At 53.1% G+C, this 26956-nt stretch overlaps 4 protein-coding genes and 1 long non-coding RNA gene across 23 annotated transcripts in view; 3 read left to right on the plus strand and 2 right to left on the minus strand.

Annotated features, from left to right (window-relative positions):
- Positions 1 to 757: 757 nt before the first annotated feature.
- Positions 758 to 4381, minus strand: POLR1C (RNA polymerase I and III subunit C). 5 transcript variants are annotated; one of them, XM_061471003.1, is made up of 9 exons: positions 4245 to 4381; positions 3859 to 3930; positions 3674 to 3781; positions 2949 to 3081; positions 2741 to 2887; positions 2382 to 2534; positions 2066 to 2215; positions 1401 to 1517; positions 758 to 1059 (listed from the first exon to the last, which is right to left on the minus strand). In XM_061471003.1, exons 3-9 carry the CDS (start codon positions 3728 to 3730, stop codon positions 941 to 943), a joined length of 876 nt encoding a protein of 291 aa, XP_061326987.1. In that variant the 5' UTR covers positions 3731 to 3781; positions 3859 to 3930; positions 4245 to 4381; the 3' UTR covers positions 758 to 940. The 5 variants fall into 5 exon arrangements, with proteins under 5 accessions (XP_061326987.1, XP_061326983.1, XP_061326985.1 ...); XM_061470999.1 differs by lacking the exon at positions 4245 to 4381 and adding an exon at positions 4002 to 4169 and having other exon boundaries at positions 2741 to 2860; XM_061471001.1 differs by lacking the exon at positions 4245 to 4381 and adding an exon at positions 4013 to 4163 and having other exon boundaries at positions 2741 to 2860.
- Positions 4291 to 10037, plus strand: YIPF3 (Yip1 domain family member 3). Its single transcript, XM_061470998.1, has 9 exons — positions 4291 to 4512; positions 4601 to 4801; positions 4882 to 4988; positions 5544 to 5589; positions 5980 to 6072; positions 6381 to 6512; positions 7015 to 7128; positions 7539 to 7662; positions 9546 to 10037. Exons 1-9 carry the CDS (start codon positions 4306 to 4308, stop codon positions 9665 to 9667), a joined length of 1146 nt encoding a protein of 381 aa, XP_061326982.1. The 5' UTR covers positions 4291 to 4305; the 3' UTR covers positions 9668 to 10037.
- Positions 10038 to 14693: 4656 nt separating this feature from the next.
- On the plus strand, positions 14694 to 21181 carry LRRC73 (leucine rich repeat containing 73). Of its 2 annotated transcripts, XM_061471005.1 has the most exons (6): positions 14880 to 15284; positions 15727 to 15887; positions 16890 to 17012; positions 18231 to 18331; positions 18946 to 19129; positions 20724 to 21181. In XM_061471005.1, exons 1-6 carry the CDS (start codon positions 15013 to 15015, stop codon positions 20792 to 20794), a joined length of 912 nt encoding a protein of 303 aa, XP_061326989.1. In that variant the 5' UTR covers positions 14880 to 15012; the 3' UTR covers positions 20795 to 21181. The 2 variants fall into 2 exon arrangements, with proteins under 2 accessions (XP_061326990.1, XP_061326989.1); XM_061471006.1 differs by lacking the exon at positions 16890 to 17012 and having other exon boundaries at positions 14694 to 15284.
- Positions 21182 to 21414: 233 nt separating this feature from the next.
- On the plus strand, positions 21415 to 21965 carry LOC133278360 (uncharacterized). The gene is made up of 2 exons (XR_009746535.1): positions 21415 to 21498; positions 21900 to 21965. It is a non-coding gene; the product is annotated as an uncharacterized LOC133278360 (long non-coding RNA).
- A 384-nt stretch (positions 21966 to 22349) lies between these two features.
- The window catches only part of TJAP1 (tight junction associated protein 1), a 39155-nt gene continuing 34548 nt past the window's right edge, over positions 22350 to 26956 (minus strand). For all 14 annotated transcript variants that reach the window (XM_061470986.1, XM_061470991.1, XM_061470992.1 and 11 more), the window contains one exon: positions 22350 to 26237. In XM_061470986.1, the coding sequence (XP_061326970.1) occupies positions 24921 to 26237 (1317 nt within the window). In that variant the 3' untranslated portion in view covers positions 22350 to 24920. The remainder of the gene's footprint in view (positions 26238 to 26956) is intronic.

Consider the following 26956-nt stretch of genomic DNA (forward strand, 5'->3'; position numbering starts at 1 on the left):
TGTGAGGTATCCCTGCCCATGGCAGGGGGGTTGGAACTAGATGATCTTAAGGTCCTTTCCAACCCTAACTATTCTATGATTCTATGGTTTTAAACCCCACCTTTGCACAGAGAAGCCCAGTACTGCATCAGAGAATCATAGGCTGCAAAGGAATGGTAAAGCCCATCTAATCCACACACCTTCCACCCTGCTGTGGGCAGGGATATCTTTCACGAGATCTGGTTGCTCAAAGCCCAGTCCAACACTTCCAGGAATGGGGCATCCACAGCTTTTGTGGGCAACCTGTTCCAACATTTTGCCACCACCCTCCCTGTATAAAATGTCTTATGTACAATTTCAGTCTACCCTCTTCTAGTGTAAAAATGTTGTTGCTTGTCCTGTCACTACCGGTCCTGGTAAGAAGTCTTCCTCCATGCCCCCCCCGGTATACTGAAAAGCCACAGTAAGGTCTCCCTGGAGTCTCCCCAACTCTTTCTTCACAGGAGAGGTGGCCCAGCCCTCTTGACAATACAGCCTTTTATCTACCACATTAACTACCCCAGAGATGGTCTGAGATACCTTCAACAGTCCTGCACTGATACTGATGTGTTAAATCTCACTGACCTGCTGAGAAGTCCTTTACTACATTGCCATGTCAGTCCTCTTCACATGCTGCATGCAATCTAAAATGAATACTTGCTATTCATCTTTAGACCTGCAGCCACTTTCTTTTCTGTGTATTAGTCTCAATTGTGAACAGCACAGAAGGAGACCGCTGTAAAGAAAAGCCTTTATTTTAGTGCATCTCCTCACTGAGGCTCGTTACTAACAGCAAATTCAAAGTGGTCCTAGGACTCTTAACAAGCCCATCTTGCCCCTCTTGCCCTTGCAAGAGGCATCACCCTGCAGGCAGGTGGCAGAAGCCCAGAACAACAGTGCAGGGATATGCTTCCCAGCCTGCTCACTCCATAGGTACTGAGTCCAGCTCATTCAGGAAGCGCTGACACTTTCCCATCAGTATCTTGATGGCTTCACTCACCAGCACATCTGGAGGCAAGATACCCGTTGACTCCACTGAAACTGCACAGAGACACAAGTCAGCACAGCCACTAGGCAGCTTCAGCCTATACCTGGCTCCAGCATTTCTGTCCCTCATCTTCCCTTACACCACACTTCCAACAACCCTCATCATCATCACAGGCAGAGAAGAGGTTACACTTGCAGGCAGGAAGCACACATTAAATCCCAAAGCAACACCAAACTGCAACCTCAGTAGCTGCTCAGTGGAATACGAATGTAGGAATGCTGATGATATGGCGGGTGAGGGGAAGGCAGAGCCCCAGCTATATGTGCTGGCAGTCTCTGCTTGCTTGGACAAAACACAGCAGGGCTCTCTGTTCTGTGGAGCACGGGGCACTCACAGATGTAATGATTCCGTACTCTTGCCAGGCGCACAAGGTTTTTCAGACTCTCATGTCGGAAAACTTCTCTGCTGAACGTGTCCAGCCGTGCATTGGCTACTCTTGCCACCTTTTTTCCTACGGGGGAAAAGATGAAACAAGATGGGTGCCTGCAGCAGACGGGCTCCTTGTGGACACAGCAGGCGTTTACCCCTCAAACATGCACGCCCCATCAGCAAAGGCAGTGAAGCCACCACTATAAGGAATTGGCATGTCCCCAAAAGGAAAACTTCAACCTGACAAAACTCGTCTCTTAAACAGTTCCAACCCAAACACAAAGCTTGTATGTGCCCTATCCCTGGGCAGCACACAAGACGTCTTTTCCACAAGAGCAAACTCTACCCAGGCTTATAAACAGCACTGGAAGCTGCAGACAGCAGCTGCAGAGCTCTGAGGACAGGCACCCAATGCCTTAGCATTTCAGGGAGATCCCAGTTTGTGACCCAACACATCTGCATGTGACAACCACTGATCCATAAAACCAGGTTCAGAATAGCACAAAAGGTTGCTGATCAGCAAGTCAACATTACAATGTGGTTTTGTCTCTACAAGGTTTGACTCTGGTCTCTATGTGGCCTGTGCTAAAGCTTGTAAAGAACAAGGCACTCAGAGCAGGAAGAAAGTACCCTTGATATTCTGGATTTCAATGACTCCAGGGGAAAAGCACTTCTGCAACATCTCAGCTGCCTCATCCTCAATAGGCTGCAGGAGCGTAATGTCAGGAAGCAGTCGATAACTAGCTGTGGCCACAGGAGAAAACTTGGCATGATCCTTACCTGCAAGAAGAGTTAAGCATCAAAGATGAAGGCAGGCCTCAGGGGAGTACAAGGATGCCAGGGCCCAAGTTCATGGGGGAAAGCCAGTTCTCCACCCTTCCCCTTCACACAGCTGTGCCCTAGTCCAAGCACTCACATTCGTCCTCCCACTTGCCCCAGGACTAACCTATACCCTTGACACAGTGCATAAGCACATCTATTTCCTGGCCAGGTCGCAGCAGTGCAATGAGGATGTCATCATGAACAGGTCGAAAGTCAGCATCTGGAAAGAGGTCTGTCTGATTCCCCAAGGGCACCCATGTCATGTGTTTACTGTACACTGCAAAGAGAAGCCACAGCATCAGCCAGTGCTGTCTCAAAACAGATCACTGACCTGGACAGGACTGGAGATGGCAAAAAAGTTCAGCAAAATGAGGGTATCAGATCTCTCAGCTCACAGGGCTGAGAAAACAGACCAATTCCTGTATCCCAAGACCAAAAAAAGGGAAAAAAAAAAAAAAGCATCTATTTTAGGAGAGCTCTCACCTTTGTGATTGAAATATAATTCATTAGGATCAGATGATTCCTTGGCTGCCTGAGAGTTTCGGCTACATTTTATTTTCAGCTGGAACTGCAGAGTATCAATTTCTGTGCCTTCCTCATCTCCTGGGAAGGGGAGAACAGCATGAGCCTCTGTGGAATCTGCTCAGTTTACATGACCCTCCAATATTTCTGTTTGATCCAAGACTCTCACCTTGGTTTCTATATTCGAAGAGTCGTGGGTCTGCTCGTATAGGGATGAGGCCCAAGCGATGAGCCAGAATTTCATCCTGCACAATGGATGTGTTGTTGTACACAAAGACTTTCTCTACAGCCATTGTTGGCACCTCAGGAAGACAGGAGATCAAGTCAACATGACAGCTGAATTACACACCAACACAGCACCAAGCCAGTGTCCCTTGTCTTCCATAAATAACTGCCCTGCAAACTATTTTCAGTGGCATTTCTGCCAAACCAGGCTGCCCAATACACTTACAGCCATTTCCCTGGCAGTGTTCAAGGCCAGGTTGGACAGGGCTTTGAGCAACCTGGTCCAATGGAAGGTGCCCTGCCTGTGGCATGGGGATGGGCACTGTATGAGTTTTAAGGTCTCTTCCAACTCAAACCATTCTGTGGCCATTCTATGATTCCTTAGGTTGGCTTTCTTTAAACAGATGATCACAAGAGGTGAAGGGGCAGACTGATGCACAGTCACTACCAACAACTCCCTTAGAAGCAACAAGCACTACTGGCCGTGCTGCTAAAGCTCTTACTCCCTAGGCTCCTGGCACGAGTGCAGAACGAACCTGCGCTTCTCTTTCAATCCCAGAAGCTGCCCGCAAGGGCTGACGTAAGGCAGGGCCTTCCCCGCTCCCCATCATGCAAGCGTCCCCGCCACAGCTCCCAGGCCGCCACCCCCGGGCCGGGCAGCAGCAGTACCTCGGCGAGCAGGATGCGGCGGAAGGCGTTGGCGATGGCGGCGTCGATGCCCACCATGTCGAACTCTAGCGCGTCCCCCTCCTCGCGGATCACGTCCACGCGGAACGCCTGCAGGGGCCGGGCGCGGAGGGTCACCCAGGGCACGGCGGGGCACCCCCCGCCCCATCACCACCACGGGCACCCACCTGCTCGAAGCGCCGCTGGTCCCACGCGTCATCGTAGCCGGAGTAGTTGCCGGGGAAGTCGGTGGTGTGGACCTGCGAGGAGGCAGACAGGCGGGGCCGTGAGGGGGGTCGGGGATCCCGCACCGCGCCGCGCCGCCCCGAACCAGCGGCTCACGTTGCGGACGCCGAACTCGCCCAGCACCACGCGGTCCCGCATCTCCTCCGTGCGCCGCTTGGCCGCCATGGCCGCCGCCACCGCCAGCGCGGGGCGCAGGGGGCGGTGCTCCCCGCCACGTGACTGGTCTCCGCCCGCCCATGCGTGGCTTCGCTGCTCCAGGGGAGCGCGGAGTTCCCTGGCCGCCCGGCCCCGGGTCCCTGTCGTCGCCTCGCCGCCCCGCACCCCTCACCCGGCCGCCTTGTCGCTCCCCCGCCGCTCTGCACCCTTCCCCGCCCTGCGCCACACACAAGATGGCGGCACCGCTCACCCTCCCGAAGCGCGGCCTCGCGAGAGAGTGGGCGCCTTTCCGCCGCCAACGTCACATCCGGGTGCTGCGGGGCTGGCGAGCGGCTGCGGCCAGCGCGGGCACCATGTCCGCGGCGGCGGCGGCGGCGGCGGCGGGCGGCAGCAGGGGCGGCACCGCCGGCGACTGGGGCGGCTTCGAGGACAACATGCAGGTGGGGCCGGGCTGCGAGTGGCGGGGGTGTTGTGGGGCCCCACAGCGGGGGTGCCGAGCGGGCGCTGACGTTGTCTGCCCCGGCGCAGGGTGGCGGCTCCGCCGTCATCGACATGGAGAACATGGACGACACATCGGGCTCCAGCTTTGAGGACATGGGGGAGATGCACCAGCGCATGAAGGAGGAAGAAGAGGAGGAAGGCGAGGCGGGGGCCGCGGAGGAGGAGGACGGGGAGTTCCTGGGCATGAAGGGGCTGCGGGGCCAGCTGGGCCGGCAGGTGGCTGATCAGGTGAGCGCGGCCCCGGGCTGCCCCGGGAGCACCCTGCCTGCCCGGCCGCCAGCCCGCTGCCAGCTGCCTTTTGTCCGCAGATGTGGCAGGTGGGGAAGAGGCAAGCCACCAGGGCCTTCAGCCTTTACGCCAACATCGATATCCTCCGGCCCTACTTCGATGTGGAGCCCATCCAAGTGCGAGCCAGGTGGGCAAGGCCCGGCCTGGGCTGTCTCCACCGGGGGGCAGGGAAAGGCTAGCTGCCCCCACAAAGACGACAACATGGGGCGGGTTGCCACCCTTGCAGGAAGGCTCAGATGCCTGTGTCCCAGTGTCCTTAATGGGGGGCCCGAGGTGGGTTGGCAGCCTGGTCGCTTGTCATTCAGCATTGCTGCTCAGGGAGGAAAAAAGGGCTTTGGGCACATTATGTGGCTTCTCTTGGGTTTGCATCATGGCTATGTCCAAAAAGGCAAAGTTCTGTCAGGCACCATGAAAAAAGGCTCCTTGCTTCCTCTTTGTCAGTCTCTCATCTGCAAGTGGATCCCTAAATGTTTTCACTGAATCCCCTCCAGCAAGGTTAACCCACTGATGGTCAGGTTTTTTCCTTTAGTTACTTTATGTTACCCTTTAGAAGGACGTCTCTGTCCCACAACAGAAAACACTGGTAACGGGTGTTTGGCGTCTTTTACTTTTGAAGTATTTTGTTAACCATTCTCTTGTCCTCCCTGCTCCTGATGTCATTCCCTGCCTTGCTGTGATGCAGACTGATGGAGTCCATGATTCCTGTGAAGATGATTAATTTCCCACAGGTGAGTTCCCTTTTGCTGAATCAGACTCCAAGGCCAAGTGAACATCCACATACGCCTCGTAAAACTGAAGTAGTCCATGTTATTAAGGACCTTAGTTTGTTAGGTGCTCACTTCCCCAAAAATGTTGGTAAACCCTTTCCTGTAGTAGTCCCAAACCTGAGTGTGCTACCTTTAGTGCTTGTACAGTTCCAGAGCTCTGGGTTTCATATGTCCCAGAGTCCTTGTCACACAACATATTCTGCCTGGCTCCTGCCAGCCATGACCCTGCTGTTCCTTCTCAGGCAGCTAGGTGATAAGCTTCGAACAAGGCAATTCTCGCATCACTTGTGGTGGGGAGCCTGGTATTCCAGAGCACTAACTAAGCCCTCCCTGATCTGTCTCCTCTTATAGAAGATTGCAGGCGAGCTGTATGGACCGCTCATGTTGGTTTTCACGCTGGTGGCCATCCTTTTGCATGGAATGAAGACCTCGGACACCATCATTGTACGAGTCTCAGTGATAAGTTGTGGTTTGACTGGGCTCTGGATTGTTACAATGACACTAGAAATGGAGAGGAAACCTCTTCCATGACTGAATTAGCATCTTGCTGGAAAGCAGATTGATTTCAAGAAGAACCTGTTGGTTTGGGGATGGGAGGAAAGATGGGGAAGTCTTGATGCTTTGCTGCTGGGAGAGCAGGGTGTTTAAAATGTGTCACCCTGAACTTAGAAAGGGTCTGGGACTCTCTGAGGTGGAATTTGGGTGCTGACAGGTCACTTCGAGTTCTCATCCTCAGAATTCTGTCTCCACAGAGGGAAGGCACACTGATGGGCACAGCCATTGGCACCTGCTTTGGTTACTGGTTGGGCGTCTCATCATTCATCTATTTCTTGGCATATCTGTGCAATGCCCAAATCACAATGGTGCAGATGCTGTCACTATTGGTATGTACAGATGGAGCTGCCCCAAGATGTGTGGTATTCTAGCACAAGCTCTTCCCAGAGAACAGGAAAAGTCCTTGTAAATAGGTCGTCCCAGGTAACTGCACTGGGACAATCTGGAATTCCAGGATGCTCTTCTGACTTGCCCCATCCTGGGCACAGTGATAGCACAAAGAGTCAGTTCCTTTGTGCAGTTCTTTGGCTTTGCACTTCCTGATTTGAGAGCATGGTGGTACAAAACCCAGGAGATTTCAATTTTTCTGGAATCAGAGGCTCCTCTGTTTCCCAAGTTGTTGCAATCTCTGACATCCCTGTGAATCTGAGAAATCATCCGGGTATGAGGCGCTTTTAAAATTATTGTGCTGGTTGACTCTTTGGCCTTGAATGAGTGTTTTAGGAAGCTTTGCTTTGGTGAAGCGTTGCAGGAATAGGCTGCTGGTGCTCTTGATCAATGGCCCTTTGTGTGGGACTGATGCTTCTAACATGGATATTTTTGTTTTGTCAGGGCTATGGTCTTTTTGGACACTGCATCACCCTCTTTGTCACCTATAATATCCACTTCCACTCCCTCTTCTATATCTTCTGGTTGGGTGTTGGTGGACTCTCTACACTACGAATGGTAAGGGACAGGTAGAATCGGGTCCTCTTCTGGGGACAAAAAAAGGGAGGGAAATGTTGTTTGCATTGTGTTCCTTGGGCCTGGCAATTCATTTCACAGCCAGTTAGGCTGCTATGAAGAGCAGCCTGACACTCCGATGTATGAAGGTGACACTACAACTGCAGGAGGTTTACTCCCTTACAGCTATGGGGAGTCCTGTCTGAACATCCTGTACTCCTGGTGAGACCAGGCAGGGTTCACCTGCACAGAACAAAATTAGATTACTCTGAATTTGTTGGTGCAAACTGTGAAAAAGGCTCTGAGCAGTGTTCCAGTGGCTGTCACTACTTGGCCTACCCTCCTGCGTGCTCCTGACTGCAGTGCCAGAGAGGCAGCAGCTACCTAGTCTCTGATCTCCACCTCTTTTGTAGGTTGCTGTGCTGGTGTCACGTACAGTGGGGCACACCCAGCGGCTCATCTTGTGTGGGACCCTTGCTGCTCTGCACATGCTTTTCCTCCTCTATCTGCACTTTGCTTATCACAAGGTGGTGGAAGGTAAGCAGGGGAGATAAAAAGACATATCCTCTGTGGGAAGAGGAGCTGCGTTTTACTCTCTCTGAGAGAAAGGATGGACAGTTTGGATCTGACGTGAGGGCATCTGTGCCAGTTTCCAACCCAGGAATGACCACCACTAGCTTTATTAGAGGAAGCTGTCAAAGCAGGGCAGGAAGTAAATGAGGGGTAGTTTCTGTGCACTGAGTTTTGTTGTGACGCAGGATGCTTATTCTTTCCCCACAAGTGACGTGTAACAGCATTGACTGTTCTTGCAGGCAGACGTCCAGTCCTTTCCTGAATCATGCTGAAGTTGGGTTGCTTTTCTCTGATCTGGAAATGTGCCTGTCCACTGGGCTGGGATAGAGTTAATTTTCTTCCTAGTAGATGGTACCATGCTGTGTTTTTCCTTTAGTCTGAGAACAACGCTGGTAACACACCGATGTTTTTAGTTGTTTCTAAGTAATGCTTACTCCAGTCAAGGACTTTTCAGTCTCGAGGACTTTCATTCTCGTGCTCTGCCAGTGAGGAGGGGCGCAAGAAGCTGGGAGGGAGCAGAGACAGGACACCTGATCCAAACTGCCCAAAGGGTATTCCATACTACAGCATGTCATGCCCAGTATATAAACCCGGAAGGGACCAATCACTGCTCGGGTCGGGCTGGGTATCGGTGGGTGGTGAGCAGTTGTATTGTGCATCACTTGTGTTTATTTTTTCCCTTTTAGTTTTATATTCTCTCCCCTTGTTATTTCCCTTATTATTATTGGTATTAGTATTGTATTGTACTTCAGTTATTAAACTGTTCTTATCTCAACCTACGGGTATTAAATTCCTTTGATTCTCCTGCCCATCCCACCTGGGGAGGGAAAAAGGGGGGTGACGCCTTTTTTTATCACGTGTTTTACAACACAGCAGAAGCTGCATTTTCCCCTGTTAGTGCTGCTTACAGGCTCTACATGTTCAGGTTCCCTTTCTGTGTTTCTTCTTGATTTCTCCTAACAAAGTCTCAATCTCCTTTTAAAAAGAAAAAGAAAGTCTTCCTCCACCCCAGCACCAGAGAGTTTCCACATCCCCAAATACAAAATTCTGCAAGCCTCTTTATGTGTTTAGGCAGCCAGATTTGTTGATGATATTTTAGAAAAATCTGCATAATTTGGGGTTGTAGCATAGCTTTACAAGTCCTTTTAGATGTAAATACTGTTCTTTCCTGGATCTGTTCTCACAGAGAAGGTTCTGAGCCCTGATCTGCAACTTTTCAGCAGGTGAAATAGGAGAAAATATACTCCAAGCAATTTTCTGCAAGGCACTCTATGGCTGATTATCAGTCTTGAGAGGGTAATTGACAGGGACTGGAGGACGCTTACATCGGTATGTGTGTTTTCTGCCAAGCATGGGCTGTATTTACATTTCAATGATAAAAATTCCACATTGCACCCTTGCTATAGCTCTTGATGTGAATCTGCAAATGTACCTCAGGATGAAAGCAAACAATCTAAGAGCAGGATCTATGCTGGGATGAAGTAGGGACAGGATTTTACCTTTCTTCCTCAGCAGAGCAGCATCCCTGGCAGTGTCTGCAACTAAGTCAAATGGTAGGAAACTGGATCTGGCACTTAGAGTGAAAGGATCTATGTTCCTCTTGGGAACACAGTTTCCCTGCCCCAAGGAGAAGCTCTGATCCATACCCTGTGGTCTCTGGATGAAGGTGTACATTCCCATTCAGTCTTTGGGGCTAGATGTTTTCTCCCGTTACCTGCAAGTGCTTCGGATGTCCTGGGCCCTGCCACCGTCAACCACTACCTGGCCAGAGAGAAAAACAAGGAGAAACGTGCCATCTGCATCTGAACTAATTCTTGCTACTCTCCCCTTTTTCCTGTTCCCTGCAGGTATCCTGGACACATTGGAAGGACCCAACATGCCACCCTTTCAGAGAGTTGCCAGAGACATTCCAGTTGTTTCCAATGCTGTATTGAACACAACAGCCAAAGCCATTGCATTGACCCTGTAGTTTCACAGACTTGGACTTGCTTCCTTCACTACTTTTGGGGCTGCATAGGGCCATAATAACCTGCTGCCTCTTAGGAACAGGACAGAACAGCAGGAAGAAGAGTTGGTTTTGTTTCCTGGGATCTGTCCTTTGGGTTGCAGTTCTGGGCAGCTGAATGGACTGCACCTCAGAGAGTGGGAAGAACTATGCTCTTCCCCCAGCCAGATCTGGGCTGTCTTGAGTAAAGAGTGGTTCTGTTGCCTGATGTTTAGCTGGGATTTCCCAGCACAGTTTGTCCCTTGCCCCTCTTTCTGCTTGCTGATGTAACCCCGGGGGTCTCTGCCCTGTTCCTGTCCTGAAGAGGGAAGAATTAAATTGATGTTGGTGCTGAGTGATGTTTTATGTTTGAGCATACTTGTGTAATAGAAGAGTGGTGTTGGTTCTCTACACCTTTATCTGTCCTGTCGTAGACTCAAAGCAGGATTCTTTGCAATTTTCTGCTGTCCTACTTTAAATGCTCTTTGATACATGGTCTGTCTTGGACACCTTTTCCATAGCCCAGAGGAACAGGAACTTCAGTTTCTGTGGCGATTTTCAAGAACAGCATGACATTTAACCATATGCTCTTCCTTGTCATTTTCCAGATTGATCCCTCTTTTTTTTCCCTTGATCCAAGGTGCTGTCTCACCTCACTGTCCCTTCTCCCATGGATGTCAGAAATGTATCTGTCCCCATGTTTTCACAGCACCTTGTGTTCTTACCACCATTCTGCCAATGTTGCTCCATGGGACAGCAGTTCTGACTGCAGGGACAGCATGTTTGTGCATGTTTTTCTGTGGATATTTCTATTAAGAGGCTAGTTCAGCCCACCCTCATGCAGCTTGTGCTCATGTCTTCCAGCCTTGGGACCTTCACCTCACTGCTCTGAGCAGCATCCTGCTCCTCCAGACACACAATCTGCTGTGTACTGTCTGGCTTTTCAAGCTGGGTCTAGGCCTTATTCCTGAAAGGAATCCTGGATGCTTTAGAGCCTCTGGCAAGCTTTTCTGCAGTGTTTCCATTAAACTAAGGGAGAAACTGGGGAGTGTGAAATGGTAAGAGAGTTGGCACATTCATCTCCAGCATACTGGTTCAGGAAAACTTCAGTAAGGATGTGGAAGTGAAGCAGCCCAGTGTAGGCTTACTTGCACTGCAGTAACTCATAGCTGAATAGTTCAGAGGTAGCCTTCCCTCACTGCTCTAACTTGTACTGGTCCAAGAGTGGAAAGCTGTTGGCTGATAATTGGCTTTCACCTTTTCTCTGCCTGTAGCTCTGGATGACTGAGGGAGAGGAGCCTTACAAGTTTTTTCTTATGCTCAGGATGAAGAAAAAAAATAGGTGTTTCCCTTTCTTCTTGAACTTACAAGTTAGCTGTGCACAAGGCAGATGGCACATCAGAACTTCACTCCTTGCTGCCTTGCTTTTATTAGTGGGAGAGGATGCAGCTGTAGTGGCATTCGGACTAGTGCCAGAGTACAATGAAAGAGGAAGACAGGGCCAGCTACTGTCATCAGGCTGGTCATCTGCTTCAGTCAAACAAAAATGTCACTTGAGCATTTGCAGTCACAGACCTACTTTCCACTGTTGCTTATTCCTGAGTTCATAATTTGTGCCCCCTTCCAAGAGCAAGAAGCTCATCTGCTAACAAACATACATAACAGACATGTTCTCTCACTCATTTCCCCCCTCCCTGGGAAATTTATTTTGGCTGAAGAGCACCACACAGAGCAAGTTATTTGGGGGAACTAATTATCTAGGCCTATGGTCTCCACGTTTTTTGGACCAATTGAACTACTTTAAGCTTGTAGAACTTTTATTACTTTCAAATTTGACAAATAGGAAGTGTTAGTTTGTAATGCTGATTCTGCTATTTCCCTCTTTATAATTCCAAGGGAGGTTGGTTTCTGATTCATATTTCTTGCCCTGGCAGCCTAGAATGGGTCTGTTTCTCTTGGTGCAACTCTCAAAGCACAGGCAGGGGGTGAAGGAAAGCAGAAAGAGACAATTGTCACCAGAATAAGTCCAGCCAAGAAGAAAAATCATTCTGTGCCGAACTCCTATCACTGCTGAGCTACAGACACTGTTGGAGAAGAGCTGTGCACCACTCCAACATCTAGCCACTTACCTACATCAGAGGAGTGAAGCTGTGCCCTGTGCTTTCACTCAAAGCACAGGAGAGAGCAGTGAGCTCTTTGTGCCTCCCCTGTGCAGTCTGTGCCATGTCAGCTGGGGACAGATGACCAGGGTGACAACTCTCTTGGAAGCCATGGGGCTTGCTCTGCTCCAGTTCTTCAGGCCTGATTAATTCTCTGTGCATGAGCAGCTGGAAGCTGAACTGTTCTGTGCTTCCAGAAATACAGTACTCGGCTGAGAGCTTCAGCATCTCCTTTTGCTGACAGAGATAATGCACTTTTGCAGGGAAATACATGTGCGCTGCAATTCCAGGGAGGGTGCTGAGCATGCAGCCCTAGTAAAGTCCTTGTGGGAGGACTTCAGTAAGCACTGAAGTCTAGTTATCAGGACAAGCCTTACAGCCCTATTATGCCAGACTATCTCTGCCTTTGTTTCCTGCCATGGCTCTTGCAGCAAATCCAAAACAATTCCTCCCCTGCAGCAAATCTGAAATAATTCCCCTCCCATCACCTCTCCCTTTTGAGGAAGGTTGCTGAGACTTGTGTAAGCCCCTTTTTATTAAATATGAAAAAAATCATGTCAAGGTGTCAGACTAGAAAGAGGAAGATAAAGTGTATATTAAAGCATTCCTGATCTCCTCTCCTCTGCAGTACCTGGGAGTCCAACCCTTCGAGTCCCTCCTTGTTGCACTAATTGTTGCAACCTCAATGTGTTTTGGGTTACAGGCAGCCGTATCTTCTCCCATTTGCATTCCTTCCTGCATCTAGTCTCACTGTAGCTGCTCCTCATTCACTGTTTTTTTAAGTGTTAGCACTTAATGACATCAGTCAAGAGAGTCAGCCATTCCTTGTGCCCCCATTAGGTAAACAATAAACTACCTTCCCCATACCTGCTTCATAACTGCACATGACAAGGAGGCAATATCTAGTTCTTCACAAAATACCATTGCCAAATTCCCCTCTCCATAGCCCTTAATTAGGTTCAGTGAGCCAAGAGCCAAAGCTTTGAACCATTAACTCCCGTGCCACTTTTCATAACGTGTTTGAGCATAAAGCAGGGTAGGACCCTTGTCTCCTGAATGTGCTCTTGCTCTTGACAACATGCAGTGAAGATGCCACTACTAGGGCATCCTCATCAATACTTCAAGGCCTCTGCTGTCAACTGAAGTGGGACACATCCCAGGGGCTCTCCTTCAAGCACCTCTCTAATAATAGCCTGTTCAATGAAGCATGGGTTAATTAGTGCCTGGAGCTAATTACAAGGTGAGACTCAGTGCAGTCTCTCAGTCAACCTGTACAGATCAGCAGCTGCTATTTTCTCGGCTACCCCCCTGCCCACCACTCTGACACCTAGCCTCTGCCCCTTACAGCCCTGGAATGCATAGGATCTGGTTCTCACCTGGACCATTTAATGTGACCTTAGAGATTAGTTGCTCAGTTTTTGAAAGCCACCACCTGTAACACAACTGGATGCTCACAGCTGCTGCTCATATCCCAGTGCAGACGTGTTGCCAGGCCAGTGTTCTGCTTTGATGTGTCTTGCAGGTACAGAATCAAGCTCATGCAAGTATGTAGATAGCTCTAAAGAACAGCAATACTCCAAAAAACTCAAAGGGTATGATGACACCTACACTGTAAGTTAGATGCTGCAGCCAGTCTTAAAGCTGACATCCAAGTCCAGCTTCTTATCTGCTGCTCTCCTTGTCTTATCCAGGACCTAACATGCAGCCCTCAGCAATGGTGACCTGCTCCTCCACTGAAATGGAGAACTGCTTCATGTCCCCATCCTCTCCCATTTTTCCCCTCACTTTCCATCCTCTCTTTTCCACCCAGGCCTGCAAACCAAGCAGAGGAGCCTGGGTTTGTCCCAGAGTTACCCACCAGACTGGAATTCACTTGAGCGTTGCTGTATGCAGCAGCCAGATTAGTTATGTGCTAAAAGCTGCCTACTTAGGCGGTTTAACCTAATTTCCACATCACTGGCTTCCTTTTTCAGCTCAGTGGAGTTGAAAACGCTGGGGCCCTGCTTCCTATTTCTCTCCAAGTACAGGATTACCCAACGAGGGGGTAGAGGGGACAAATCCCTCTGATCTGTACCTGTAAATGAGCAGGGAGTGAGGTGCATCCCTCACACTTCAGGTGGGGCTGAGGGAACAGGCTGTGTGCTGCAGGAATAAGGAAGCCTGTGGCACTTCCCCAGCACTCCACCTTTCACCAGCTGCCTCCAAGCACCAGCTCTGCAAGCCCTGGCTGTGAAGAGTGGTTCACACCAACCTCACCATCAACCCCTGGGTCCAAGCTTAGGGTGTAGTGGGTTTAAACACTGCCAAAGCTGGTGGAAGACTTTTGTTCCTCAGACCAAGTACACCATGGCCCAGTGCCTTTGGCACCTTGCCCAAGTGGTAGCAGGGCAAGCAGGGAGCGCCCTTCCCAGGATCTTCTCCCACTCTCCCTCTGCTCCTGCACCCCCTCAGCGCCAGGGATGCAGCCCCGGACGGCCTCAGCCCCGCTGTCTCCTCAAGGCAGCAGGCAGGAGCCGGCAGGCGCCAGCGTCGCCCTCACCGGCTTCGAGTGGTGCCGGGGCCCAAGATGGCGGCGGGGAAAGCCGCTGTGGGATAGGGGTCCCCCACGCACACCCCCTTCGGCGAGGAGGCGGTGGCCTTGCCCGGCGGATGACGAGGTGAGGGGCGGTGGGCGGTGCGGGCCCGCCCCGGGAGGTAGGAGGGCCAGTAGCGGTGGCAGGCGGGAGGCGGGGCGGGGCGGCCCGGCAGGTGCGGGCGGAGCGGAGCGGGGCGGGGAGGGGAGCTACGGGGCTGCTCAGCCCCCGCCCGGTGTTGCTGGAGCAGCGCAGCGGGGTGGTGCGGTGCAGCCCAGCCCAGCCCAGCCCAGCAGGGCTCAGAGCCCGGCGCCGGTGCGGATTAGCCCCCGCCGATGGCTCCCCTGGGTCTCGCCGCCCGGGTGGAGCGGGGCGGCCCCGCGGCCGCCGGTAAGGCTGCGCGGTGACGCCCCCGGGGCCGCGGTGGGCCGGGCCGGGACTGCCCGGCGGCGGCAGCAGCAGCAGCAGCAGCGGCGGCGGCGGCGGCGTTGGCGACCGCCCCGGCCCGCAGCGCGCAGCGCGGCTCGCCCCCGGCGCCCCACCGCCGCGACGGGGTCGGCGGTTGTCGGCGGCTGGCGGGTCCCCGATCGGGGGGAAGATGCTGCCGGGGTCCATCCAGATCTCCGGGGAGACGCTGTCGGGGGCTGAGATCCGAGACATCTGCGAGAGCCTGCGGGAGAACTCGGTGCGGCTGCTGTCACTGCGGGGCTGCCAGCTCTCCGAGCGGGACTTCGGGCATGTGTGCCGGGGGGTGGCCGAGTCCCGCTCCCTGGCCCAGCTCAACCTCAACCTGGGCATCGTCTCCAACATCAACCGCGTCAAGCAGTTGGCCGAGGCCCTGAAGACGAACCGCTCCGTGCAGTCCCTCTTGTGAGTGCAGCGGGGCGGGTACATCGCGGGGTGCCCCTGGCCCCCTCCGGGCGGGGAAGGGTCTTTTAGGGCTCTCAAATCCGGGCTGATCCCTGAATTTAAGCCTTGTCGGAGGAAAAATGCCCTTGACGCTGTAACCCCTTGCCCGTCATCCGGCCGGGACGGAGCCGCCTCTGCCCCACAGGCTGGGCACGGTCCTGGCCCTCTCAGTCTGAGCCTCTCCAGCGTGGCTGGCCCGGTGGTGGGGCTGCCCCTGCCCCGCTGGCATCCCCTGCACACCCCAGGGGGGATACCGTAGCGGCTGAGGCTTCCCAGTGATTTTCCCCCACGTGGGGTTAGCATTTATCATCCTCCTCATTCCGTCTGCTTCTCCCTCCCCACCAAGGTTAGTTAGCCCCCGGGGACGAAGGCTCCATCGTAATTTTCCCTTTTACCTGCGCAGCCTCCATGGGAGTCCCCTGACAGATGCAGGCTTGGCCCTCCTCAACCCTGCTCTCTCCATCCACCCCTCGCTGGTGGCTCTGGATCTAGGAGACTGCATGCTGGGTGATGAAGGCATCAACCTTATCTGTGGGCTCCTGCCGCCTGACGGGGCCAAGTCCGGTAAGCACCAGGGGCTGTGGGCTGCACGACCACCAGTGGAGCTTTCACACAGAGCAGATGTACACAGCAGTAAAGCCTCAGCCCTGGAGGAGGCCGGCTCTATGGTTTGCCTGGGCTGAGGAACTGAAGCAGAAAAGCCAAGCAACAGAGGAGCAATTCCCTTGGGAAGGGACTTTCTGCTGTTGATCTGCCCTGCTGACAGTTTGGAGTTCAGGGCCCAACAGGTTGCTTCTTGATCGTGACAGGAGCGTTTGAAACTGGAGGAGGGGACAGCTTGGACTTTGAATTTATTATTTTGCATTTGTGTGTTGATAATGATCGTAGATAAATATATGGTGTGCCCCCACCTCAGCACCTGCCTTTATTGTCACTGCCTGGGAATTGGCCTTGCTTGCGGGTGCACTCCCTGAGTGTGTAGGTGCATGGTAATAACCTTAATGCCAAAGCTCAGATCTTTGCAAGGGATGATCTTTGGTGGTCAGAGGCCAGCAGGCTAGTTAAGCTGAGAGCTGCCATGTGCTGAGGTAACACCACCCCTCTCCTGACTCACAAAGTGCTTTCCACCGCTCCCCAGCACTTTCTAGATGTGTGCTTACAGTGCTACTGATGCTGTTATCTCTGCTGGCTACCCCCGCCCCCAGCTGCAGGCTTCAGAGCCTACTGTCCCTGTTATCTCCTCTCCAACCTGTCACCTCATGCCACCTCCTTCTTGTCAGTCATCTCGCACACACCTTACTTGTTTCCATTCTATTTAGGGTAAGCAGGACTCAGGATGGGAGCAGAGAAATAGGGCGGTCGCAGCATGGGCAAATGAAGAGCTACTGCTGAAAGCAGTGAAATATTTCACTGTTTAGTGAACTATGTCGTGGTGTTTGTCAGCGTAAACCAAACCCTTTAGCCTGTCAGAGAACAGAAGACATGACCCAAAACTGTTCTGATTAGTTCCCCTGAGACTGCCTCGGTGACCCTAAGGCTCTGGCTTGGCTTCTCTCTCTTCTCCAGGCCTCAAAGAGCTAACTCTGAGCGCCAACCCAGGTGTCACAAGCAAAGGCTGGGGGCGCCTGGCCATTGCAGTGGCTCACAGCTCCCAGCTCCGTGTGCTGAACCTGGACTACAACCCCCTAGGTAAGCTGGGGGGCCAGGGAGGAGGAGCAGGGGATGCTGCACTCCTGTCTCTCAGCATTTGTGCAGTTTGCACCAGTGGGTGGCTGGACCAAGATCTACAAAGGTGGTGGTAGAGCATTACCAGTGGGATGGGGCAGTTTCTTGCATAGATGCCTTCTGATCCCCAGCAGTGAGTTCACCTTGACAGGTGCCTTCAGTGTAGGGAAAGCCACCCTTCCTGCTCTGGTTGTGTGAGGTGGCCACATGCCCTGCAGGGAGGCGCAGAGAGGAAGTTGTGCCTTGCCCACTCCACTACCTTTGTCATCATATTTGGCCCTCCACGTGTCCCCTGTTCCTGAAGCCCTGGGGCCTGATGCTGGTTTGGCAGATGCAGTATGTCCCTGCACTCCCCCCTTCATCTTCCTGGCGGAGCAGGAGGAGGAGGAAAGCCTGGCACTCGTTGCCATAGAAACCAACTCTCTTCAGCTCTGATGCAAGGTGGTGAGGAGGAGACCAGGCCGTGCCTCCCTGAGTGCCAGTCTCTCCTCACCCAGTCTGGTCTGGAAACAGGAGCCTCCCTGCAGGCCCTGTCTGCTTGACCAGGTACCTCCTCCTGGGCAGGAAGGGCCCCAGGGTGTTACCTGGCAGCAGCCTGTTGTTTTTTCTTTCCAAGAGAAGGTGTCACAGTTGTACGGTATCTTGGCACTCGCCCGGGAATATCAGGAGAACATGCTGGAGCCCTGTCTCTTTAGCAGCATCAATCTTTAATGCTCCTGGTCCTGCTGCAGCCACCCCCAAAGCCTGTCCCCTTTCCAGGGAGATTGTGCAGGGTCCTCTGTCCAGCTACAGCCTCCCCCTAGACTGAGGTATTCACCTCCTTATTCTGCGTCTGGGATGCCTTACAGGGATTGTTAAAGGCCCTCACATTCTCGAGTAGGAAAAATATCTGGGGAGATATGGATCCTTGTGGAATAAACCCAATTTCACTGTGTTACTTTGTGTTCCCCTGATAATTGGGGACTGCTCCCATTACTACAAAATGGTGTACCTTTACCTTGTTTCTTTTCTCAGTTAACAGCTTACTCCCTCCCCACCCACAGGGTAACTGAGATTTGGAAATCAAGAGATTTCTAAATAGTCGGAGGATGTTTCCATGACAGCCCAAGGCCCATGAAGGCATGTAGTGTTACATGAGAGAAGGCAGGCGCTGCTGACAGCCCCGCTTTGCTTATCCCACAGGTGACCAGGTAGCAGGGATGCTCGCTGTTGCTGTGGCTTCCAGTCGTACCCTCGAAGTTCTGGACTTGGAGGGAACAGGACTTACCAACCAGTCAGCCCAGGTATGAGAGCACACTGTTACTCTACAGCATCACTGATGTCTCAAGGGCATAGGTCTTAACTGTTCATAGAGGCCCCGGGACCTACACCTGCTTCCAATCCCCTCCCCAGGTCCATGGCACCCCTTCCCTCCCTGTGCCCAGGGGTGATGTTGCTTTCCCCTGGCCCTTACAGCTACAGGAGGAGATTGTGAGGCACAGTTCTGACCTAGGGCTCCTGGACCTCTCCCACGTCATCAGGGAAAAACACACAACTCTCTGTAGTTTGGAGAAAGTAAAGGGTTGGGTTTGTGATTGAGGATCAGAGCTAAAGCTTTGTGGACAGATACAGGCCAAGGCTTGTTAGCACAGGCTCTTCTCTCAGAGTCCCAGCTCCCAGCAGGAGGAGGTGACTAGCCTATAGAGCCAGGAAATCCAGGCTCAGCTGTTCCCACAGAAAGATGGGAAGTTCTCAGGCTCTCAGAAAGCCTGGTGCAGGGAGGTCATGGCCAAGGGAAGGTTGAGGTAAGAAGAGGAGGGCTGGAGTTTGCAGGGAGACAGAGCATTGAAGCTCTTTCTGCTCAGCCTAGCTGCTGTGTGTGCTGCTTGACAGCCTGTTTATCTCGCTCTCCATCTAGACCTTGCTGGATATGGTAGAGAATTACCCCACAGCTCTACGGACACTCATCCTGGCAGAGAACAACATCAGTCCTGAGCTACAGCAGCAGATCTCTGACCTGCTTTCAGAGGGTGAGGAAGAGGAGGAGACAGAGGCTCGCGAAGTCACAGCCAGGGAGAAGAACCCCTGGATCTGCCAGAACAGTAAGAGCTCTGGGACCTGGGCTGCGGGCAGGGGCTGACAGGCAGGAACTGGGGTGTCTGGTCTTTTGTGGTAGGGCAGGTGAATGGAGTCTGTCCTTTATCCCTGTGAACTGGCATCCAGACAGCCTCCAGGTGCAGCCTTCATGTTAAGTAACATTGGGCTGAGCTGCACTTGGAAAAGCAGCCTCCAAGGACAATGCAGCTGCTGCAAGGAGTGGCAATGGTGCCTCAGAGGCATTTCCCTGATGCTGCAGGAATGAAACCTTTGTGCAGTCTTAAAACTCAAGGGCAGGAGCGTCAAGGATCTCAGGGGCCTTTGCCAGATATCCTAGCCAAAACTCATGTCATTCCTCATGCTTCCTGAACCTCACTGCAATCCGCACAGCATCACCTATTCCTATCTCTGCATCCCAAACATGTGAAGGGTTAGCCAGGTGCCACAGTCTGTCTGTTGCTTGTAACATACAAAAAGGCGTATTATGGAGATAGCAGTAGCCTGTTGTGTATTGCTTGTATATATGACACTGTATATTGTCATGCCTGTGCCCTGATCCTGCTGGTTTTCATTTTGTGTTGGACTTTTTACCTTTAGTTGTCCTTTCTTCCCTCCCAGTTCTCTTATCAGACTAGCAGGAGACAAACCCAACCACTCCCTCAGCCTCAAAACATCTGATCCTCATTTATTAGCACCATAAAAATCCTTCTGCTAGCAGCTCCGGCCAAGTTTTGGATCCAGTTTCCAGAAATTAATCCCCAAAATATTGATCCCACGCAGCAGTTTCCAATGTGTAGAATGGGATCACACAAAAAACACAGCCACTAAATATGTCCCTTGCCTACAGGAAAAAACAGGGTTGTTTTCTGCTTATAAAGCCTTCTGGATGGGAAACTGGTACCCTGCTGAGTTTCTTACTTGCTGTGCGTGCCCCTCCTCCTTGCAGCTGATTCACTTGGCGTGGGGAAGAGTTCCTGGCTGGCGCTCTGTGCCACCAGAGAGCCAGAGAGCTGCCCTCACCTTCCTGAGGCAGGAAGGGCTGCACAAACCCTCCATTCATGCAGAGCAGAAGGTCAGGATTTCCAGGCCTCTGCTGCCCTGAAATGGTTGCTTGCCCACTGCCTTCCCTGCTTCTGGGAAGGCAGTACCACTGCCCTAGGTGGGTTTGGCTGGCTTGCAGCCTGCCAGCCCTGTCACACCTAGACACTCTCTGGATGAAAAGACACAGGGTGAGTGCAGATTTAAAGGCCTGTGCAGTGCTGGGTAATGCACAGTGGGGTCAGCACAACCATTGTCACCTGCAAGTGTGTGTGGGGAGGGTTTAGAGCTGATGCTCCTTTCCATAGCCAAGATAAATGCAGATTCCCCACCCAGGGCTCTTACTGCTGTCTCTGCCTTCCCTCCTCCCCAGACATCAATTTTGTTCTGCTGCATGGCCAGAGTAGATATAGTTACTACTTAATCTCACAGTCCTCTCAGCAGTTTGTTTCCCACCCTGCTGCACTATAATTCCTCCTCCTCACCTCTGGATCTGGAATACAAGCCCAGCACTCTCTGGCAGCCCGAGCAGCTCATGGTTTCCTCCCTCTCTCACCACAGATTCCAGCTCCCAGATGGTCCTGATGACGTCAGGTCTCGGTGACAGCCTCTTAGCAGAAACAGAAATGTAGCTGGGCTACCCTGCCTGCTTCTGCCGAGAAGAGCACTGTGCCCGCGGGCAGGTGCATCCACAGCTCCCTGCCACCGGCGGGCTGCCCCTGCTGTCTTCACACACATTTCACGTCCTGTTGATGCCTCTCCTGGTTCTCTGAGTGCCGGAGCCTGGCCCAAGCGAATCTCTACACACGTCTCTGTGTTGTCACGCACCACATTGGCCGCTTGTGCTTGTCCAGTCGCTGCCTGTGTAGCTCACGCTGCCCTGCCTCCCCCCTGTGCCCTGTTGTGCCCGCAGGGCGCAGGCTGTATTTATTCAGATGTGTATAAGAGATGTTCTTTCTATTGCTTGTACTGCTGTTGCAATGAGAGTTTTATAAAGGTCACAGACATGGCACCACTCATGGCAGTGTCCCCTCCATCACTCTGCACCCCCTGCAATGGGGCAGACACTGGTGGGTACCAGGAACAGGCAGGAGGTGTGTGGGGGCCTCAGAGCACCAGCAGCAGCCTGCCTTGCCCGTGAGCTCTCCTGCCCCCTGCGAGGGCAGGGTCCGAGGATGTTCACCTGGCCCCCCAGGGAGGTTGGTCTTAGTAACCCCTAGGCTTTTCCTCTGTCCAGCAGCAGAAATTAGACCCCCTCCTGCATGGAGGTTGGCACCAGGTGGCTGCCTCAGCACTAGTTTTCATTGCTCAGCCAGGTGGCTCTTGCTGGAGCTAGGTAAGGAATATCATGTTTCAAGGCTCATATTAGGTTGGAAGATTGTGGCAGCAGCTGCTACTCAAGGGAACACAGAATAAAATCATTAATTATGGGGACAAAGAAACAAGAAACTGCTCCTCTGTTCCATACCCCCAGGTCAGAAAGGCACAGGCAGCATAACTTGGGAGAAGGAGGAAATTTCATCACACTCCTCTGACCTCTCAGCCAGCAAAATGCTTGAAATGGGGTAGGCAGAATTTTATGAGTAACCCTGAGGCTGCTTACAGCACAGTAAGCTTCACTGCAGAGGTTTTTTACTAGTCAAACCTTTACAGCCTTTAAGTAATGTGAAAATTGCCCACATCGTTTTCAGTGTTTCTCAAAACTTGCCTGGTCAAATAATCTGCCCTTTTTTTAAGCTGCTGTGAGCTTCTGAGTCAGAAATGACACAAATGCTGCTGTGAACAATGCATTCTGGTCTGCAGGCTCAGTCTGATCTTTGAGCTGACAGTCTACATTCATAACCAAAGTTTGCAGAGACTGGATTAAGATTAAAGAAGAAAACCACAGCTCATCCCCACACATTACTCCTTGCCTGGGATTGCACCTCTTCTCCAACACAGATGACTTGATTTGCACAAGCACCTGGAATCAGGCTGTTGCTAAAGTGGGCAGTCAGGATGACCAATGAGTTCACAGCTTCCTGGAAAGCTTACAGGTCACAGGATCGCTCTTCCCTGGGAGAGCTAATGAGTAGCACACACAGTTCAGCAACCCTGGGACACTGTACCACAACAGGATCTGCTCCCTCACATGCTCAGGATCAGTTCAGGTCTTAGCCAACAGAGAACACTGTAGCCACTGCCACCTACTTTTAAAATAGTTTATTTCTGGTCTTAAAATATACATCAGTTTGAAAATGTCAGAAAAAAACCACATTAGTTACAGATTAACAGTCTGGAGTTGGGACACTGAAAATGGGTCAGCTCAGGGGCCCAGAGCCAATACTGCCAGAGGCCAGCAGGAGTGCAGAGGTCAGGCACCATGGCCACTGGGAGAGGGCTCTGCTCCTCTCGAGGCTTCCCCTCAATCTCTGCCAGCAGCCTAATGCTATGAAGAAGGGTCTGGTGAGGCACTGGGCACCCCTTTGCCACCCCTCCATTTCTCTTTTAAGCCTGCCTTGACCAAAGGTAGCAGAGGGAGGCTGGCTCTGCCCAGCACCATCAGGCTAGCTGCTTCAGCAAGAGTGGGGTTGGTCCCCTGACAAGCACACCGGAAAACGGGGCAACACCTCCCCCTCAGGGAGCCAGAGGAGCTCACTTGGTGAGCATCCAAGCCCAGGTGATGTTTGTGAGGCAGGAGCTGGCAGCCACTGCACGTACAAGCCCTCAGCAACGCTGCAGAAGAACAGAAGAAATGCAGCAGTGGAGCAGCTGATGAAAGCAAAAGCAAGGACCTCACCACCACGTTCAGGTCCGGGTGGATGAACACCCTGCAGGCTCAGAGGAGGCTCCTGCTCTCAGCAGCAGCCTGTTTGCACAGGTATCCAGCAAAATACTGTAGTGAAACACCGAGTTCCAAGTCCCCGCCAGAGGGTGGCATCAGCTCCACAATGTTGGAGGTGGGAAACGAGGCAGCAGGGGACGTAAAGCAACCTACAGAACCACCACAGCCGCCTGCAGCTCCCTTTCACAGGCCCTGGAGCCTCCAGGCTCAAGCTGAAGCCCTGGCTGGCCCCAGCTGCAGGCCCTGTCCAGAGACAGGGGTTTCAGGAGGGGAGCAGGGCCCGAGGCAGCTCTTGGCCACGCATCTTGCTGTAAGCTATGAACAGAAGCTCCCTTCCCAGAGAGAGGGCTGCTGGTTACAGCCCAGTGAAGAGCCCTCGCTGAGTAGGGTGGGAGGACAACACAAACCCAACCCAAGATCCAGACAGCAGGCTGAGGACAGCCAGTGGATTCAAGGGGGAGCATGGCACAGGGAACCAGGCTACCCTGCCTTGCACCCCTCGGGGAGCCAAGAAACACCAGACAGACAAGGGCACAGGACAGTTAAAATAGGATGCCTGGGCTTTGTAAGCCCTCAAAAAAAAATCTACATCTACAGACCTCTCCCCTTCCCTCCCCCCTAACAAGACACTGAGCACAAAAGACTGAGATGAAAAGTCACACATTATCGCACTACACTAGGAGAAACGCACAGACAGGCCCTATCCAGAAGGGGAGGCCCCAGAGAGGCACCAGAGCCAGCCTGGAGCCCCCAGAGAAGGGGGTGTGCGAGGAGCCCCTGGCAAAGGGCTGCTGCTGAGCCATGAGGTAGTGTGTCTGCAGGGAGCTGCCCTCACATCCCTGCCAGCCCTGCACCGAGCCCAGTGGCATCCATCACACCTTGATCGCCTGGAGCAAGACCTTGTTCTTGAGTCTGGAGGGGTTTCTGCAGGTTGGAAGCCAGGATCAGAGGGAAGCACAGCGCCAATCTGAGCCTCCTCAACACACCCTCAATGCAGGCATCAGACTGGCTGCCAGCGGCTGTGTCTGTTTATGCAGGGCGGGGAGAAAGGAAAAACAATACACCCCAAAACCAAAGGCTTGAAAAGAAGAAAGCAAGCCCACCCAAGAGCAAAGCATCAGCACTGTACAAACAAAACAACAGCACGAAGAGCAGGGGAAGGTGTGAGGGACACACAAACACAGATCCCAGTGCCCAGGTGGTGCCTCCCAAACCACCCCAGCAAACAGCACCCATGCCCCACGCCACAGCACCAGCATCCGTGCACTGCCTTGGGGGGGCCTGGATGCTGAGCCCAATGCAGGAGGCAAGCGATGGGGACCTGCAGAGGCAGATTCTGGAGAACCACCCAGAGGGCAGCTGGAGAAAACAAAACCAGCAGGAAAATGAGACACCAGAAATCCCAGCACATCCCCAGGGGCACAGAGCCATCTGCTGAGAGAGTCCTGGTGCCCCACTCACAGCCCCTGGGGGCTCCCAGGGAATCAGACACCACCACACAGGCACTCTGCCCTGTTGGCACAAGTTAAAAGAGAGCAGAGCGGCTGCAGGCAACCAGCATGAGAGCACCCAGGGCCTCAGGTACCTGAGTGGGAAGGGGGAAGGAAGATGTGAGCATTAAGAGGCACAGGCACCAGGACGAGGGGTACCAAGAATGAGCTCCGGTACAGGCACCAGTGTGAGGCTGTGAAGAGAGCTGCGACTGTGCTAGGGCAGTGGGTGCGCTTCTGCACACTGTGTGTGCTAGTACTGTGGGTCTGAGGTGCTGGGGAAGGTGGACTCCAGCTCTTCCAGGTAGCAAAAGAAGAGAGTAAATACAAAATTTCAGAGCAGAGCCCCCCAGGAGGAGGGTACTAAAGGGGGTTCCTTCCTCAGAATTGGACAGATGGAGGCATCCCACAGCTCTGCAGCATGTGGCTGCTTCTTGCCCTGCCTCAGCTGAGAAGGTTGCCTTGCTCCTGGGCTTGCGTCAGACTGTCTTTGCGATGCAAGTGGTGGACACCCATCCTCTTGGGACTGCGGTGCGGCCGACTGAAGGGAGGCTTGACCCTGCCTTCTCCACTTTCTTCTTGGGCACCTCCTTGGTTGCTCTCCTTGCTTCCCTGGAGCAACATTTCTCTCTCCTCAGCTGGGCTCTCAGGCAAGCCCAGGTCTACATAGTCCTTGTGCTTCTCTGGTGAGGGGCTTCCAGGCTCAGTGGTACCCCCACCACTTTCCTGCAACAGCTTCTGAGCTTCATCCTGGGAGAAATCTGTACCATAGTCTGAGGAGAAGTGGCTCCTGCGGGCTCTGGACTCAGTGCTGTCCGTCTCCACGCTTGAGTCCCGGCTCACAGTCCAGCTGCAGCTCTGTGCAGACTCCTCACCATCCGAATAAACTGAGGCCGCCCTACCCAGCTCCTGCATAGAGCGGCTGAACCTCTTCTGGAGCTCGGGGGCTGTGTCACGGCTGAAAGCCGTGCGGTTCATCAGCACCCGCTCCGAGGTGGGGGGAGCCTTGTCCACAAACATGCGCTGCCAGTTGGCCAGCAGGTCCTCCTCGGAGCTGGCGGAGCTGGCAAAGGCGCTGGGGATCTGGGGGGGGCTGCTGAACGGGCTGCTCTGGGAAGAGCCGTGAGGCTGGGCTGCTTTGGGCGACTGCTGACAGGAGCAGCTGGAGGCTGAACGGCGCCCTTCTGAGGCAGGGCTGTTGGGGAGCGTCCGCTGCCTGTCACAGCTCTCGTCTTCACTCTGCACCAGGCTGAGGGATATGGCCTGGCGCGTAGCATACGTGCAGTTGGGCAGGGGGCTGTTCTTTGGGATCCTTACCTTGTCTTCAGAGAACTCAATCACTTTGCGCCCAGGGTACATCGGATGGGGAGGGGATGGTGTAGGGTACGGGCTTAGCTTCTCAAAGGCAGGCACCTCCTCCGGCACACTCTCCACACTGCTCTGAGGCTTGCAGCCACCATTCTGCTGTTTTCCTGCATCTCCTCCCTCCTTCCCCGACTGTCCTGCACTGCTGCAGGCATCAGGAGGCGTACCACTCATGTCCACGTGCACAAAGACATCCTCGGCCATGGGACAGCTGCCACTGCTAGACTTGGCTGAATTCAGAACCAGAGATTCTGGTTTCTCCAAGACTCTGGCAATCACCGAGGTGGGAACAACATCAGATGGAGCCAATGTATGAGTTGCTTCTTGACCAGGGCCTGCGGACTCCTGAGTGCTGTGCAAATGCTTATTGACCATGTCCTGCAGCTCATAGGGAAGCTACAGAGAAGGAAAAGGGCATTAGAATGGGGCTGCCACGCAAACCACTCCCAAATAACCTGCCTGCTCCAACCAACCTTCACGTGTTCTTTGTACTCATCTTGACCCTGTTTGGGGGTCACCTACCTTACCCTGAGAAAGGTATCTCTTTCCAAAGCTAACCTGCCCCATGAGCGACTGTCAAGGATCTAGCTGTCACACCAGTCATGTTTCTAGACCATGTTCACAGGCCCCGCTAGGCAAAGGCAGAAAGATGGCCCATAGGCTCAGTCCCCCATGCCTGTGAGCACAGAGACAAGGCTCAGCCAGTGCGTGCTAGGAAGGGGTCTATTGATCTGTGGAAAATCAGCTGGTGGTTGCACTGAAGCGACTCAACAGCTCCCAGTGCTGGGATCCACAGTGCTCCCTGAACGCAGTTACTGCAGCTATTCTGCCTTGGCAGCCTGCCCACAGAGCAGAATCGATGCCTTCCCTTGTTCTCACCAACTCATCCCACTTCCTCACTCTCCCCCTTTCAGAGAGACAAACATGGGGTTTATAACCAAAGCTGCAGGACTGGGGTCTCAGCACTGCTCATTTTCCTGCAAATGGGCACTACAGCTCTCCCCATCACCTTGGCAGGCTGCCCTTGCCTCGGTCACCACATCCATGCACCACGTGAAGTGGAAAGCAGAGCTCACTCTCAGGGTCTGACCCATCAGAGGCAGGAGGAAAGGGGG

Source organism: Pezoporus flaviventris, unplaced genomic scaffold (genome assembly GCF_033815535.1).
Source record: "Pezoporus flaviventris isolate CSIRO_AGI_PZ_B2104156 unplaced genomic scaffold, CSIRO_AGI_Pfla_v1 ptg000066l, whole genome shotgun sequence".
Classification (NCBI taxonomy): Eukaryota; Metazoa; Chordata; class Aves; order Psittaciformes; family Psittacidae; genus Pezoporus; species Pezoporus flaviventris.

Excerpts from the sequence above, each read along its gene's own strand:
- POLR1C (XM_061470999.1), bottom strand. The coding sequence starts at position 4,154 with ATGGGCGGGCGGAGACCAGTCACGTGGCGGGGAGCACCGCCCCCTGCG. Across the intron at positions 3,082-3,673 it reads GCCGCATCCTGCTCGCCGAG|GTGCCAACAATGGCTGTAGA; the intron begins GTACTGCTGCTG and ends TGTCTTCCTGAG. Across the intron at positions 1,518-2,065 it reads TGAAATCCAGAATATCAAGG|GAAAAAAGGTGGCAAGAGTA; the intron begins GTACTTTCTTCC and ends TTTCCCCCGTAG.
- YIPF3 (XM_061470998.1), top strand. The coding sequence starts at position 4,306 with ATGGCGGCACCGCTCACCCTCCCGAAGCGCGGCCTCGCGAGAGAGTGG. Across the intron at positions 4,802-4,881 it reads GCCGGCAGGTGGCTGATCAG|ATGTGGCAGGTGGGGAAGAG; the intron begins GTGAGCGCGGCC and ends TTTTGTCCGCAG. Across the intron at positions 6,513-7,014 it reads TGCAGATGCTGTCACTATTG|GGCTATGGTCTTTTTGGACA; the intron begins GTATGTACAGAT and ends TTGTTTTGTCAG.
- LRRC73 (XM_061471005.1), top strand. The coding sequence starts at position 15,013 with ATGCTGCCGGGGTCCATCCAGATCTCCGGGGAGACGCTGTCGGGGGCT. Across the intron at positions 18,332-18,945 it reads TTACCAACCAGTCAGCCCAG|ACCTTGCTGGATATGGTAGA; the intron begins GTATGAGAGCAC and ends CTCTCCATCTAG. Across the intron at positions 19,130-20,723 it reads CCCCTGGATCTGCCAGAACA|ATTCCAGCTCCCAGATGGTC; the intron begins GTAAGAGCTCTG and ends CTCTCACCACAG.